General features: G+C 37.2%; 1 protein-coding gene across 2 annotated transcripts in view; it reads right to left on the bottom strand.

Moving 5' to 3' along the window:
- Positions 1-12,545, bottom strand: part of YTHDC2 (YTH N6-methyladenosine RNA binding protein C2) — a 90,536-nt gene extending 77,991 nt beyond the window's left edge. The window contains exons 1-2 of one of the 2 annotated variants that reach the window (XM_066382025.1): positions 12,196-12,545; positions 11,033-11,123 (exon numbers count right to left, since the gene is read on the bottom strand). In XM_066382025.1, coding sequence (XP_066238122.1) covers positions 11,033-11,123; positions 12,196-12,352 — 248 coding nt within the window. In that variant the 5' untranslated portion in view covers positions 12,353-12,545. The remainder of the gene's footprint in view (positions 1-11,032; positions 11,124-12,195) is intronic. The other variant, XM_066382026.1, reaches the window with a different exon arrangement.
- Positions 12,546-16,272: the final 3,727 nt, after the last annotated feature.

The raw sequence follows: 16,272 nt of genomic DNA, 5'->3' as shown, positions 1-16,272 counted from the left end.
AAACATCAACAATTCATGCTGGGAAGCACACAGAGGGGGGAAAGCAATGTAAATAACAGAATCTAAAAGTGATAATAAAAAAGTTATGTTTCACTGTCCAGACAAATATCCCACTGAATGTCTCCACAGCATGCTGGTAATGTCACACTCCCATGAAAACCTGTGAAGAGAGCCAAGTTTAGTGGTTATACCAAAAAAGCATATATCAGCATTATACTGATAAGTATTTTCAGATGTGTATTGGGGAAATTTTTGTTTCAAAGCTTTCTGACTTAGCTTTCAAATATAAGGCAATGATGATTCACAACTGTTCTCAAATTATTTGATGTAGGTATATTTGTTTCTTCAACTGGTCTAGGGCTGACCATGTTAAATATACAGGAAGTCTTCAAATGTATTTTGAGTGATTTAATAATATGTCTATAATATAATTCAAAATAGTACTAATAAATAGCACACCTACCTGAGATCAAATCCCTGCTCTACCACTTACTAGCTGGGGAACTATAAGCACATTCTTTAACAGCTCTGAGCCTAAGATAATAATACTAGCCTCAAAGGACTATGCATATGATTAAATAAGACAATGCAGGTAAAGCTGCAGTATCAGTTACAGAGTAAGCACTAAATAAATAAAAGCTATTATAATTACAATAAAAAATATATCATTTCTTGTATTTTAAAAAATGTTACCTAAAATATTTGATTAAATGTTTTACTATTTGCTCATCATCCTCATTTTATAGAAGTGAGCAACATAGCCACAAATACAATAAAAATTTCATGTATAATTTTCCTAATTTTCATTAGATTTAAAATTTTTCAACATCTTCACTGTAAAAATGATATATAACTGGGGATTAACCTATACAATTTTAACTATGTAAGCCCTACGAGTGAGGCTTTCAATTTGCCATGATTTTTAATTTCTGGAATTTCTATGCTGTCATCTACTTAACAAGTGCTTAGTGATGCTTAAATGATGACATAGATAAATTAGTTTAACTTGATATAGAAGTTTTTGTTATTTCCATGGTAAATTGGAATTATTGGATTCTAGAGATGTTCTCTGTTACATGGACCATTCTGAAACTTCAGCATACTTGCTACAAACTCAATCATTCATTCCCATGCTGTGACATTTACTTCATAGAATTTTAACTATAGAAGACAAGAAGTATGCTGAAATGAGCACTAGAGCAAAAGCAAGGAGGCTTGTGTTCAGCTAATACTTTTTCTATTTATTTATTTATTTATTTATTTTTACAGGGACAGAGAGAGAATCAGAGAGAGGGATAGACTGGGACAGACAGACAGGAACAGAGAGAGATGAGAAGCATCAATCATTAGTTTTTCGTTGTGCGTTGCAACACCTAGTTGTTCATTGATTGCTTTCTCATATGTGCCCTGACAGCGGGCCTTCAGCAGACCGAGCCAGCGACCTTTGGTTCAAGCTGGTGGGCTTTTGCTCAAACCAGATGAACCCGCGCTCAAGCTGGCGACCTCAGGGTCTCAAACCTGGGTCCTCCGCATCCCAGTCCAACGCTCTATCCACTGCACCACCTGGTCAGGCAGCTAATACTTTTTCAACTAACTATATGATTAAAAGTAAATCATTGTACTTTTCTGACACTGTATACTAGTTCACTTTAAAATCTCTACTATTTCTATCGGTTCCAAGATGCTTTCATTTTCTTAAAAATAATATCAGTAGACTTTTGCTATACTTTAACTAATTTTTATTTATTCATTCATTCATCCAATCATTCATCACATATCAAGCACCTGCTGTCTGCCAGGCACTATCTAGAGAAGCTGGGATTTCAAAGTTGGGTAAAATATGTACACTCTTTCCTCAATAAACTCACAACAAAAATAATGGGTCAGATTGAAACTTTCCTAATAATGAAAATGCCTAATAACAATACAGCATTTACATATAAAATAATTTTTATAAAAGTATTTACATATACATATTTAAAATTATGTATAAAAATAACTGACACTAAGCAGATGTTAAGTACTTAGTCATTACTATGTAAAATTTACTTAACTCAATTTGAACATGAAGGGTGGGGCAGAAAAATAACATCAACTTGATAGTTTTTTGTGTTTTTTTAAGTGAGAGGAGAGGAGATAGTGAGACAGAATCCTGCATGCACCCCGACCAGGATCCACCCAGCAACCTCTATCTGGGACCTCGAATCAACCTAACTATTCTCAGTGCCTGAGGCTGAGGTGCTTGGACCAACTGAGCTATCCTAAGTGCCTGGGGCCAACGCTCCACACTGGGCTGCTGGAGGGGAAGAGAGTGTGAAGGGGGTGAGGGAGAGAAGGGGGAGGGAGACGGAAGGGGAGAGAAGCAGATGATCGCTTCTCCTGTGTGCCCTGACCAGGAATTGAATCTGGGATGTCCATACGACAAGCTGATGCTCTATCCACCGAGCCAACCCACTGGTTTGGGCCAACTTGATAGTTTTTTAATGTTTTAATAAAACATTAATAATATTTGTGACTATTAGTGCTTGTTTCTACCACATTCAACACCACAGTGACACTGATATACAATAAAAAGATTACTAAAAATTTTAGTAAATTATTCACCTTTTCAATGTGAGGATGGAAACATTCAATACATCAGAGATTTGTCCTACTGTGTAAATTAGCACATCGAGATCAAATCTTCTTTTTTTTTTTTTTTTTTTTGGTGAGAAAAATAAAGAGGGAGAGAAATAGCCACGGAGGGAGAGAGATGAGAAGCATCAACTTGTAGTTGCATCACTTTAGTTGTTCACTGATTGCTTCTCATACCTGCCTTGACCTGGGGGCTCCAGCTGAGCCAGTGACCCCTTGGCTCAAGTCAGCGACCTTGGGCTCAAGTCAATGACCATGGGATCATTTTGATGATCCTGGGCTCAAGCTGGTGACCCCGTGCTCAAGCTGGATGCCCAAACTCAAACCAGCAACCTTGTGTTTTCGAACCTGGGACCTCAGCATCCCAGGTCAAGTGGACATTCTATCCACTGTACTACCACCGGTCAGGCACTTTGATGAAAATCTTAAGAATCTGCTTTATAAAACGAAATAAACTAGAAACTAGCTACAAGATATGGAAAAAATGCTAGATAACTGAACTTCATATGAAGGTTTTAAAAAATAACAAAATATAAGCCCCATATGCAATTTTTAAGTATAAAATAAATGCACAAAAATTACACTATACTAACTTTACATACACCATATGTACACCATAATTAACTTTAAAGGCTAAACGTAATAAATACATGCTATGATAAAGTTTTGGCATTTCAATGTCTTCTTTCTTTTAAAGAAAAATGATAGAATTAATAAAATTTGATGCAATTTTAATACTGATCAGCTTATCAATTTATATACCCAAATATAACCATATGCATCATTATTCCCCGCTTTCCAAATTTATAAACAGTTTAAAAGATCAGCTAAAGAGCCAAAATCTAAAATGACTACTTAAAAAGATTACAGCCTCCAAGGAGCTAATGTCTCTAAAAAATAATGCACATGCATTTGATGCCTAGTAAATGATTAATTTCATATCTCCTTAATTTATATTTCTTAGGCAGATAGATGAAAAGATCTAACTCCAAACCATTTTCTCCCCAATACTTTAATATAAAATTTCAAACTTATTAAAGCTTATATCATGCTAATTTTCACTTTTTAAAATTAATACATAGAATTGAATAAACCAGCCAGTTAACTGTCACTAAACACAGTTGCTTTCATGTCACTATACTATCTTTGTAATAAATTTGTCCTTTCTGTGACTACTCACAGCTCCCAAGACATTGCTATGAACTCACTGCAAAAATCAAAAATTAATTAAATATTAACTATGTTCAAATCTTGGCTCTGCCAATTGCTCTAGCTGTGTGATCTTGGGAAAATTACTTAACCTCTCCAAGCTTGAATTGCCTCATCTGTAACATAGGTATCAGATGTTAATGACAGAGCTTAACATATAAGATTATTGTGGGAATTAAATAATTTTATAATTTACTTAAATTATTAAAAATTAAATAATTTACTTAAAAGCACCTACCATATCAAACATTCAAAGAAGACTTGGTTCCTATTCTACTCAAAGTCTTCCAAAAAATTGAAGAAGAAGCAATACTTCCAAACACATTTTATGAGGCCAACATAACCCTCATACCAAAACCTGGCAAGGATGGCACAAAGAAAGAAAACTACAGACCAATATCTCTAATGAATACAGATGCTAAAATTCTAAACAAAATACTGGCAAACTGAATACAACAACATATTAAAAAAATAATACATCATGATCAAGTGGGATTCATCCCAGAATCTCAAGGATGGTTCAACATACGCAAAACGGTTAACGTAATACACCATATCAACAAAACAAAGAACAAAAACCACATGATCTTATCAATAGATGCAGAAAAGGCTTTCGATAAAATACAACACAATTTTATGTTTAAGACTCTCAACAAAATGGGTATAGAAGGAAAATATCTCAACATGATAAAGGCCATATATGATAAACCATCAGCCAACATCATTTTAAACGGCATAAAACTGAGGACTTTCTACCTTAAATCAGGAACAAGACAGGGTTGTCCACTCTCTCCACTCTTATTTAACGTGGTGCTAGAAGTTCTGGCCAGAGCAATCAGACAAGACAAAGAAATAAAAGGCATCCATATTGGAAAAGAAGAAGTAAAGGTATCACTTTTTGCTGATGATATGATCCTATACATCGAAAACCCGAAGGACTCCACAAAAAGATTATTAGAAACAATAAACCAATACAGTAAGGTCGCAGGATACAAAATTAACATACAGAAGTCCATAGCCTTTCTCTATGCCAACAATGAAATATTAGAAAACGAACTCAAAAAAATAATCCCCTTCACGATTGCAACAAAAAAAATAAAATACCTAGGAATAAACATAACAAAGAATGTAAAGGACCTATATAATGAAAATTGCAAAGCATTGTTAAGGGAAATCGAAAAAGATACAATGAGATGGAAAAATATTCCTTGTTCTTGGATAGGAAGAATAAATATAATCAAAATGGCCATATTACCCAAAGCAATATACAAATTTAATGCAATTCCCATCAAAATCCCTATGAGATTTTTTAAAGAAATGGAACAAAAAATCATCAGATTTATATGGAACTATAAAAAACCCCGAATAGCCAAAACAATCCTAAGGAAAAAGAATGAAGCTGGGGGCATTACAATACCTGACTTTAAACTATATTATAGGGCCACGATAATCAAAACAGCATGGTATTGGCAGAAAAATAGACACTCAGACCAATGGAACAGAATAGAAAGCCCAGAAATAAAACCACATATATATGGTCAAATAATCTTTGATAAAGGGGCCAACAACACACAATGGAGAAAAGAAAGCCTCTTCAACAAATGGTGTTGGCAAAACTGGAAAGCCACATGCAAAAGAATGAAACTCGACTACAGCCTGTCCCCGTGTACTAAAATTAATTCAAAATGGATCAAAGACCTAAATATAAGACCTGAAACAATAAAGTACATAGAAGAAGACATAGGTACTAAACTCATGGACCTGGGTTTTAAAGAACATTTTATGAACTTGACTCCAATGGCAAGAGAAGTGAAGGCAAAGATAAATGAATGGGACTACATCAGAATAAAAAGTTTTTGCTCAGCAAGAGAAACTGATATAAAAATAAACAGACAGCCAACTAAATGGGAAATGATATTTTCAAACAACAGCTCAGATAAGGGCCTAATTTCCAAAATTTACAAAGAACTCATAAAACTCAACAACAAACAAACAAACAATCCAATAAAAAAATGGGAAGAGGACATGAATAGACACTTCTCCCAGGAAGAGATACAAATGGCCAACAGATATATGAAAAGATGCTCAGCTTCATTAGTTATTAGGGAAATGCAAATCAAAACTACAATGAGATACCACCTCACCCCTGTTAGATTAGCTATTATCAACAAGACGGGTAATAGCAAATGTTGGAGAGGCTGTGGAGAAAAAGGAACCCTCATTCACTGTTGGTGGGACTGTAAAGTAGTACAACCATTATGGAGGAAAGTATGGTGGTTCCTCAAAAAACTGCAAATAGAACTACCTTATGACCCAGCAATCCCTCTACTGGGTATATACCCCAAAACCTCAGAAACATTGATACGTGAAGACACATGTAGCCCCATGTTCATTGCAGCACTGTTCACAGTGGCCAAGACATGGAAACAACCAAAAAGCCCTTCAATAGAAGACTGGATAAAGAAGATGTGGCACATATACACTATGGAATACTACTCAGCCATAAGAAATGATGACATCAGATCATTTACAGCAAAATGGTGGGATCTTGATAACATTATAAGGAGTGAAATAAGTAAATCAGAAAAAAACAAGAAATACATGATTCCATACATTGGTGGAACATAAAAATGAGACTAAGAGACATGGACAAGTGTGTGGTGGTTACCAGGGGTGGGGGGAGGGAGGACAGGGGGAGAGTTTGGGGGAGGGGGAGGGGCACAGAGAACTAGATAGAGGGTGGCGAAGGACAATCTGACTTTGGGCGAGGGGTATGCAACATAATTTAATGACAAGGTAACCTAGACATGTTTTCTTTGAATATATGTACCCTGATTTATTAATGTCATCCCATTACCATTAATAAAAATTTATTTAAAAAAAAAAAAAAAAAAAAAGCACCTACCATAAACCTATTGCAAAAGAGCCCTTAATAAATGTTAGCTGATGCTATTATTATTATTGAGTGCTGTAGGCTTTATTTCAATGGATGTCCAAAAATTCGCTAGAGTTCATCACTTTTAACCCGTTTTCTATTTAGCTAGGGGAAAATAGGAGGAGGACAGCATGCAACCTTTCATGGCAAAAGGCAAGGAAGTCAGTAACCCAATCTGAAAAGGGGGACTTTCCTGCAGGTTAGAGCCTCCTGGTCAGGGTGAGTAGAGCACTTGCTTATCTATTAAGCAGTGACTTCAGCAATAACAAGATAAGAAACTTTACTTGGAAAACTTACTTTCATACCATTTATAATTTATCTTTGGAAGAGTTTTTAGCAAATTTCATTTTGCCTAACTTGGACTAAAAACAAGAAAAACGATTTTGTTTTGTTCAGAAATGTGTGCTCTTAAAACCAGAACACAGTAATCTCAGTTGAGGAAAAAAAAAAACCTACTCTAAAAAGGTGATATTTTGGTATGGGAAAACTTGAATATAATTCTAAAAATAACTTTAGGATATTCTAAAGAACCCAAAACGCAGGTGTTACTACAGCAATAGTATTTTCATCAAAGATCAGTAATTATTTTTTTAAAAATCAATTTCAAAGTAAATTCAACTCTTTAGGAGGAGATGATGAAATCCAAAACACATGGCATCATTCTGAAAAGATCGAGACTAAAAAGAAGATGATCAGAAAAAAATTATCGATTATCTTACAGTAAACCTAGAATCTATTTTTAAACCACAGAAGAAACTCAACATAATCACAGAATGACAGAATCTTAGCTAAAACAAAGAAATTAACTTCTTCATATTTTACATTTAAGAAAATAGGCCTTGCCCTGACCAGGTAGTTCAGTTGATTAGAGCATCGTCCCAAAGCACAGAGGTTGCTGGTTCAATCCCTGTAAGTCAGAGCACATACAGGAACAGACTGATGTTTCTGTCTCTCTCTAAAACGAATAATAATAAACATTAAATTTAAAAAAAAAAAAAAGAAAATAGGCTTTTAAAATGTAAGGGATATGACCAGAGCTAGAGAATGAGGCGGTGAGAGACTAGGAGTAGAATCAAGGATTCCTGACCTTTCCTCCATACCAGGTTCTCTCTCAAATATGTACTAAGAAACAGTAATATCAAGTACAAAGTTAAAAAGGAAGAAAAACTAATTTCCTAAATTAATGAAGTTAATGTTAAAAGGTAAAAAAAAAAATCTTTACTTAAGGGTTAAGGGTGAACAGAAAAGAACATGAAATATAAGTCAGGTACATATTCTCATATAAATGAAAATAAAAGATATAAGTACATTCAAAATTATTTCATTCTTCATATATGTAAAAAGAAGGCATTTGAAAATCACAAGGACCACTAGGTAAACATTGTACTAGGTTTGCTCAAAGATACATAGAGAAGGAAAAGAGCTAGGAGATTTCATTCGAGGGGTTGGTGAGCACTGGGTATTGGTATTAAGGACTGGATAAGTAGGCAGGGTTGCCTCACTTTCCTTAGCATCTCTTTTCCTCTTTCTTCTCTCTGTCTTTTCAGTGTGTCCGTATCCTCCTTTTTTGTCCTGAGAATGTCTTTGTTGCTCTCCTCTCCCCCAGATGCTTCTCTGGTCTGGACTATTCCTTAAATCAGTGGTAGTCAACCTGGTCCCTACCGCCCACTAGTGGGCGTTCCAGCTTTCATGGTGGGCGGTAGTGGAGCAACCAAAGTATAAATAAAAAGATAGATTTAACTATAGTAAGTTGTTTTATAAAGATTTATTCTGCCAAACTTGGCGAAAATCCAACATAAAGTACTTGGTAAGTAATTATTATTATATGCTTCACCTTGCTGTAACTCCACTTTATAAATTTTATAAAGTAAAGTTACGTCCCTACTTTATAAATCACCATTACTGTGGAACCGGTGGGTGGTTAGAAAATACTACTACTAACAGAGATACAAAAGTGGGCGGTAGGTATAAAAAGGTTGACTACCCCTGCCTTAAATGATCATGCTATTAAACAGAAGTAGATGTAGTCTATTCTAATGGACTATTTTCCTAAGAGTAATTCTTGTTATTTCTAAGTTAATTTCTCAGAATTCAAATCCATTTAACCACAAAAATTATATAACTGCAGAACTGTGCATTTATAACAGATGTTTTCTAGTGCAGTCTCACAACTTCTTCTCTACAATTTATTGATTTTAATTTGTTGTGTTTACATAGTTACAAGTGTACCCACAAATACATCTCCCTCCCTCCCCCTTGTTCTTCTTGATACCCCCTATGCCTCCTCCCCCCACCTCCTTCCTCACTTCCATAATTTACTATCCTGCCCTCTATGTGTATATACTTTCACTAATGTCTTTACTTTCTTTGTTCCCCTCCTCTCATCCCCTTTCCCTCTGCCCACTTTCCCTCTGGACTCTTTGACCCCTTCTCTGTCTCTCTTCCATTCCTCAATTCACATTGTTCACTGAATATCTCATATGAGTGAAGGCATATGATATTTTTCTTTCTCTGCCTAGCTTATTTCGCTTAACATAATAGACTCCAGGTCCATCCATGTTGTCACATAGGGTAAAAAAATAGTTATTTCCTTCTTTTTCATGGCCACATAGTATTCCATTGTGTATTATGTACCACAGTTTTTTAATCCACTCGTCTACTGATGAACACTTGGCTGTTTCCAGATCTTGGCTATTGTAAACAATACTGCAATAAACATGGGGGTGCATTTCTTCTTTTGAATCAGTGATTTGTTATTCTTAGGATATATTCCTAGAAGTGGGATAGCTGGGCCTTCCCTCGTCAGCACTTGGTATGTGTTGTTTTGTTAATGAGCACCATTCTGTTCTCTACAACTCTTAAACCCAAACAGCTCTGCAAGATTTTTTAAGTCTACAGCAACTTCAACTGGCAGCAAAGGCTGATTTACTTGACATGAGGCTATTTCTAGTCTTTATTTATTTTGGAGTGACTATTCATACATTTTCCAGTAGAAATATGGATGTGATTAAAGGTGATGCCTATACCTTATTATAAGTATTATATAACATGTTGCAAATATACCCTAATACATCTTTAAAATCATAAAAATCTGAATCTCAAAACTATTTGATCCAGTTGTTTTTGGATAAGGAATTATTCCCCTGTAATCTATTTTTATGTCCAAGTGCAGTATTTTACCTATCCAGAGGACTATAATATGAGGGTGCTCAGGAACCTAGCCACTGCTCCAGCACTGCCCTCAATGATGTTCAAAATGCACATTCACCTAAACTAACTCTCCTGTCAGTAACGTATCATTGTGGTGTATATTCATTTGCAAGACATACCTAGATCAGCTAACTTCACCTTTAAACTTCCTACCATTTATTAATATATTCACTTAATAAAGTATGATTTTCTTCCTCTTAACCTAAAAATCAGTAAGCTGAAATTTGGTCTCCTCCTCCACCAACCCCCAGTAAGCTCTCAACCAAGGACAACTTTGCTCCTCAGGGAACATTTTGGCAATGTCTAGAGGCATTTTTGATTGACACAACTAGGGATGGAAGTGTCAGTGGCATTTATAAAAGTAAAGGCTTAAACATCTTATAATGCACAAAATGGCCCTCCATTAAAAAAATTATCCAGTCCAAAATGTCAATAGCTCCACTATTGAGAAACCCTGCTGTACGTCAATCCCACCATCCTTAACCTCAAAATGAAATAGTTCCACATAATTTCAGAGTTCTTCCACTTGGATGGCTCAAATGACCTTTCCTTCTATGGGTCAGAGACTCAAATATGTACTGCTTCCTCCTGTTCCATTTTATATAATCAGTTCTAATCATCAGATTCTTGAGCTACTAAGAAAGAAAACAATCAATATGTGTTCTACAGCTTAACATTACAATACAGTAACATTAGAAGAGTTTGTAAATAATTATGCTTATAATCTTTAGTCCATCTGTGCTTTTTTAAAAAAAGATTGTTTCAATAAAATAAGAAAATATTTTTCTCAAGCAATCAACTTCAACTTTTAAACTATTTTTTCTTACACTTTAAAGTTTACTTTCTTTTTTATTTCTAAACAAAAAACAGGTGGCTAGAAGGAAGAGAAAAGAGCTGAGTTTGGTAGAGACATGAATCAGTTTATCTACATACAATATAAATAAGGCTGTGAATCTAGAATAGTTATAACTTTTTAAATGCAGTCAGAAACATTTCTCTTTTTCGGTAAATAATTTTCTCTAAATAAGAAAAGTATTGGCTTACCCTTTACTTTTAGAGACCAAACCAAGAGACTGACTCAATCGATGAATAAAGGCTCGTTCAGTACTGGTCAAAGACGAAGGAAATTCCATTTCTACAAGGAAAAAATACACAAAGTACCATCTGGGGACAAGCAATTTTCATTCAAGGTGCTTCAATATGCATGTATAGATATAAAATATGAAAAAGAATATAAGCATATAATCAAAGTATTATCCTATTTTATGTGAAAAGTAGATATTCAATAATTCCTGAATGTCTACCACAGTTATAACAAAAATTAAATCTAAGTGTGTAAAAGGCTCTAATGGTTCACCAAAAATTCTATTTATTTGTGCTATCATCTTGAGTTGGTATGATGGCTGATGAACAAATTTCAGTATTTTAACTCAGTCCTTATTTGCTTAATCAACAAAGCGTTTATTTTCTTCCATCACGAGGTATGCTCAAGCATCACGAATCCTCCACTGTCTTTGCCTTCAAAACGGTACAGACATCCTCCTTCACTAGCTCACACTGGCTTGATTTATGGCCGAGGCTGCCCTTTCGTTTAAATGAAGCTCCGACTCGCTCTGTCCAGGTCGTTCCCAGTGTGGGACCGTAAGCCTCCTTCCTGAGATCGGGGTCCCCTCCGGAGCCACCAGATCAGAAGGAGCCCTCGATATCCGCACCCATCACCAGGGGCCAACTGCTGGGGCTGCCCCGTGTGACCCAAGACAAGTAGCGGTCTAACCTTAAGAGGTGGGCAAAACATTTCATATACCAAGACAAGTGTAATTTTTTTAAAGTGTTTATTTAGCATGATGCTTCTAAACAAAGCAGTCCCTATTGCCAGAGCATTTATTTGTCTGATTTCCTTCTCTTCTTGTGTATCTTAAAAGTACAGGCTCACAGACCGGCGTTAACCGCTGAGGCTCAGGCGCCGGCGCGGCCGGAAAGCCTCCCCGGGAGAAAGGAAACGCCGCGGCCGGCCCGCAGCCTGACGCCCCCGGACGCCGCCGGAGCCCCGCACCCGCTGTCCCGGGCGCTGTCACGCGCGGCTCCTCACAGCCCACGGGGACACCGCCCGCGGCCGGGCCTCCCCCCTTCTCCGAGGCGGCCCCTCCGCACCCGGGTCCGCGTCCGGGGAGGCGGGCAGCCGGCGGCGTCCGTGTCCGGAGCCTCACCTTTCTGGTCCGCATATCGGAAGCGCTCCAGAGCGATATTCACTGCGATCTTCACCTCCTCGTCTATGCGAACGTCCTTCAGCCCCTTGGCCCGGGCGCCGCCCCCAGGGCCGCCTGGAGCCGGAGGCCGCGGGGAGACGCTGCTCGGCCTGGACATGGCCCTGAGGAGGTGGTCACCCCGCCGGGAAGTGGCCAGGCCTGCGGGCTGACGGCCAGTGATAGAGACAGAGGGCCTCGGGGCCACTGTCGGGACCGGACGGCTCCACGGGCGGCCTGCACTGGGCCGAAGTCACCAGGACGCCGCAGTCAATCACCACAACAGTGGAGTTGGCGCCGTCGCCACTAAAACCCCGGCGTCACCGAGAGAGCGAGCGTGATGACGTCACCAGGGCCTCCGGCGCCCGTGACCTCAGCGCGCCCGCCGCCCCTCGCGTCGGACGCCTGCGCCTCACTCCAACGCTCCTAACCAAACTGCTTATCCCGGTCATTTCCTATCACCGTCTACCCCTAGCACCAACGGGCTCTTATGCGTACCCGTATTTCACTCATTCATTATTGTGTTGAATCCACTCATTCATTCATTCACTAAGCACGGCTGGGCTCCTACTAAGTGCCCTGCAAGCACTGTGCTCCGTCCTAGATATACACTGGAGAACCAAACATACATGGTTCCTGCCTTCTTGGAGTTTGCATTCTAGTGACGGTAGATCTGCCAGATTTAGCAAATAAAAATACAGGATGCCCAGTTTTTTTCTTGAATTTCAGATATCGCATATATTTTAGAATATGTGTGTCCCCTGCAATATTTGGGAACACATAGTAAAAAATCACTATTTACCTGAAATGCAAATTTAAGTGAGTGTCTGTATTTTATCTGGAAAACCTAAATGGAAGTGACAGATAATAAACAATGATTAAATATGTGCTATAGGAGATGATGGAATAGGAAAGTGGAACCCTTTAATTTCAGAGGTTAAAAAAGATGAAAATTTCCACTTGTTTGTACACAATTCCGCTAATATACACCTAATCCTAGCCACTTTTAACTGCTTCCATTCTGGTTTTCCAAAGATCCATTCTCAGCCTGACCTGTGGTGGTGCAGTAGATAAAGTGTCAACCTGGAAATGCTGAGGTTGCCGGTTCGAAACCCTGGGCTTGCCTGGTCAAGGCACATATGGGAGTTGATGCTTCCAGCTCCTCCCACCCTTCTCTCTCTCTGTCTCTCCTCTCTCTCTCTCTCTCTGTCTCTCCCTCTCCTCTCTAAAATGAATAAATAAATAAATAAACAAAGATCCATTCTCCAGACTGCAACCAGAGTTATCTTTTTAATATAAGCCAGCTAGAATGACACTCCTGTGTAAAGCACTTCAATAGTTTCCCATTGCAGATTTCTTTCTGTCCCTTAAAGCCCAAACTCATTATGGTCAGGGCAACTTTCCAATTGCATAGTTTCCTCCTGCACAAGAGAGTCCTCCCCCAGTACTCTTATGGAGGCCTCTTTCTCATCGTTTAAGGCAGGATTCCATCCCTTATCTGGACAGGCTCTCCCACATCAGTCTGTTATTTACCACTGTTGGAAATTATTTTATTTATATATTATTTGCTCTTCCCAGTAGAACATAAGCTCCTTAAGAGCAAGAAACATGTTTATCTTGTTTGTCACAGTTTCATCAGCAGCTAGAACTGCATAGACACGTAATAAACATTTAGTTTGGCCATATTTTAGAATCTGAAATTAGGTTTGTCTCTAGACCTTTCAAAAACTTTCCTATATTTCCTTGAGTTCTTAATCTCTTTGGCTGGATACCAGAAAGAGCTCTGAATAAGCAGATATAAGTCTTGTATTCTGGTCCTTTCATGTTTACCAGTGAATTATGTAAACATTTACTACTACCTTGATCTCTGTGTATCCTAATTTCCTTGGGTATGTAATGATGTCCATATATTAAGGACCCAGAGGAACTATTTTCCCAATACTCACAAAACTATATTAAGTAGTTACATTACCTCATGATACAAATGAGGAAACAGACTGAATGAAATTTAAAATGGCCAAAGGCCATACTGTTGATAGTTAATGAGGTAAAGATGAAAACCATGCCCAACCTAGCTTCAATCCAGTACAAAACATACATAGTAGGTCTATGCTGGATGTACCAACTATATTGTGATAAGACTGAAAACATTTTACATGGGGTCAGCCACATAATGCTTTCAACCTCCCTTCACAACTTCTTTTTTTATTATTATTATTATTATTAAATTTAATACAGTGACATTGATAAATCAGGGTATAGATGTTGAGAGAAAACATCTCCAGATTATTTTGACATTTGATTATGCTGCATACCTCTCACTCAAAGTCAAATTGTCTTCCGTCACCTTCTATCTGGTTTTCTTTGTGCCCCTCCCTTCCCCCACCCCCTCTCTCTCCTTCCTCTCCCCATACCCCCCACCCCCGTTACCATCACATTCTTGTCCATGTCTCTGAGTCTCATCCTTCACAACTTCTTAGATCAACTTTTTATTGGCTTCGTCATTTATTAGCTTTGCAACTTGACTATTTACTTTGCCTGCTGAGCTTCAAATACCCGGTTGGTTTTCTGGTCCCCAACAGGTACATATTTCTCTGGATACCATAGGGTGCACCTGGAAATCTTCTAGGGTGCACCAGTGCACCCTGGCACACACTTTGAGAACCACTGTCTTAATCTAACCAACCATTTAATCTAACCAACCCTTTAATAATCAGATCAGCCACTTATTATAATTAGCCAATAATTCTATCAGCTCCCTGATCTAAATCACCTGCTTGGTTTAAACATGCACTTAATCTAATAAGTTCCTTAATGTTTGTTTTCTTGATGTTGAGTTGCATGAGTTCTTTATAAATTTTGTATATTGATCCCTTATCAGATATATCATTGGCAATATGTCCTCCCATTCAGTAGGTTGCCTGTTCATTTTGCTGATGGTTTCTATTGCTGTGCAAAAAGTTTTTAGTTTGATGATGTCTCATTTGTTTATTTATTTTTTCTTGTATTTTCTTTGCCCAAGGAAATATATCAGAAAAAAATATTGGTATGAGAAATGTTCGAGATTTTACTGCCTATGATTTTTCCTCTATGACTTTTATGGTTTCAGGTCTTACATTTAAGTCTTTAATCTATTTTGTGTTTATTCTTGTGCATGATGTAAGAAGGCAGTCTAGTTTCTTTTCTATTTTTTTTCTTCACATATCTGTCTAATTTTCTCAACACCATTTATTGAATAAACTCTCTTTACTCCATTGCATGTTGTTGCCTCCTTTTTCAAATATTAATTGACCATAAAGGCATGGGTATATTTCTGGGCTCTCTATTCTGTTTTGTTGGTCTATATGCCTGTTTTTATGCCAGCACTATGTTGTTTTGATTACTATGGCTTTGTAGTATAGTTTGATATTAGGTAGAATGATTCCTCCAATTTTGTTTGGTTTTGTTTTTTTTTTCTCAAAATTACTGTTGCTATTTGGGATCTTTTGTGGTTTCCTATGAATTTTTGAAATATTTGTTCTAGTTCTGTGAACTATACCATTGGTATCTCTATAAGAATTGCATTGAACCCATAGATTGTTTTGGGTAGTATGGACATTTTAATGATAATTATTCCTATCCATGAACATGTTATATACTTCCACTTATTTGTGTCTTCTGCAATTTCTTTCTTCAGTAGATACACATCTATTTGGAAAACTGACTTTCAAAAATGGTAAGAAAAAAAATTCATTGAAGAAAGAATAGTCTTTCCAACAAATGATGCTTGAAGAATTGAATGAGCCAAATGCAAATAAAAATTTAAAAATAACCCCCAAACTTACCTTAACCATAGACAAAATTATCTCAAAATGGATCATGGGACTTACCTAATTATAGATAAACAATAAAACTTCTAGAAAAAAGTGTAAGAGAAAAGTTTTGTGACCTTGAGTTAGATAAAGACTTTTTAGATACAACACCAAAAGCACAAAACATAAAAAAATAATAGATAAATTGGATTTTATCAGTTACAAATTTTTCTTCTTTGCAAAACATTGT

This window comes from Saccopteryx leptura, chromosome 4 (assembly GCF_036850995.1).
Source record: "Saccopteryx leptura isolate mSacLep1 chromosome 4, mSacLep1_pri_phased_curated, whole genome shotgun sequence".
Lineage (NCBI taxonomy): Eukaryota > Metazoa > Chordata > Mammalia > Chiroptera > Emballonuridae > Saccopteryx > Saccopteryx leptura.
This window is presented reverse-complemented; position numbering and strand designations above follow the sequence as displayed.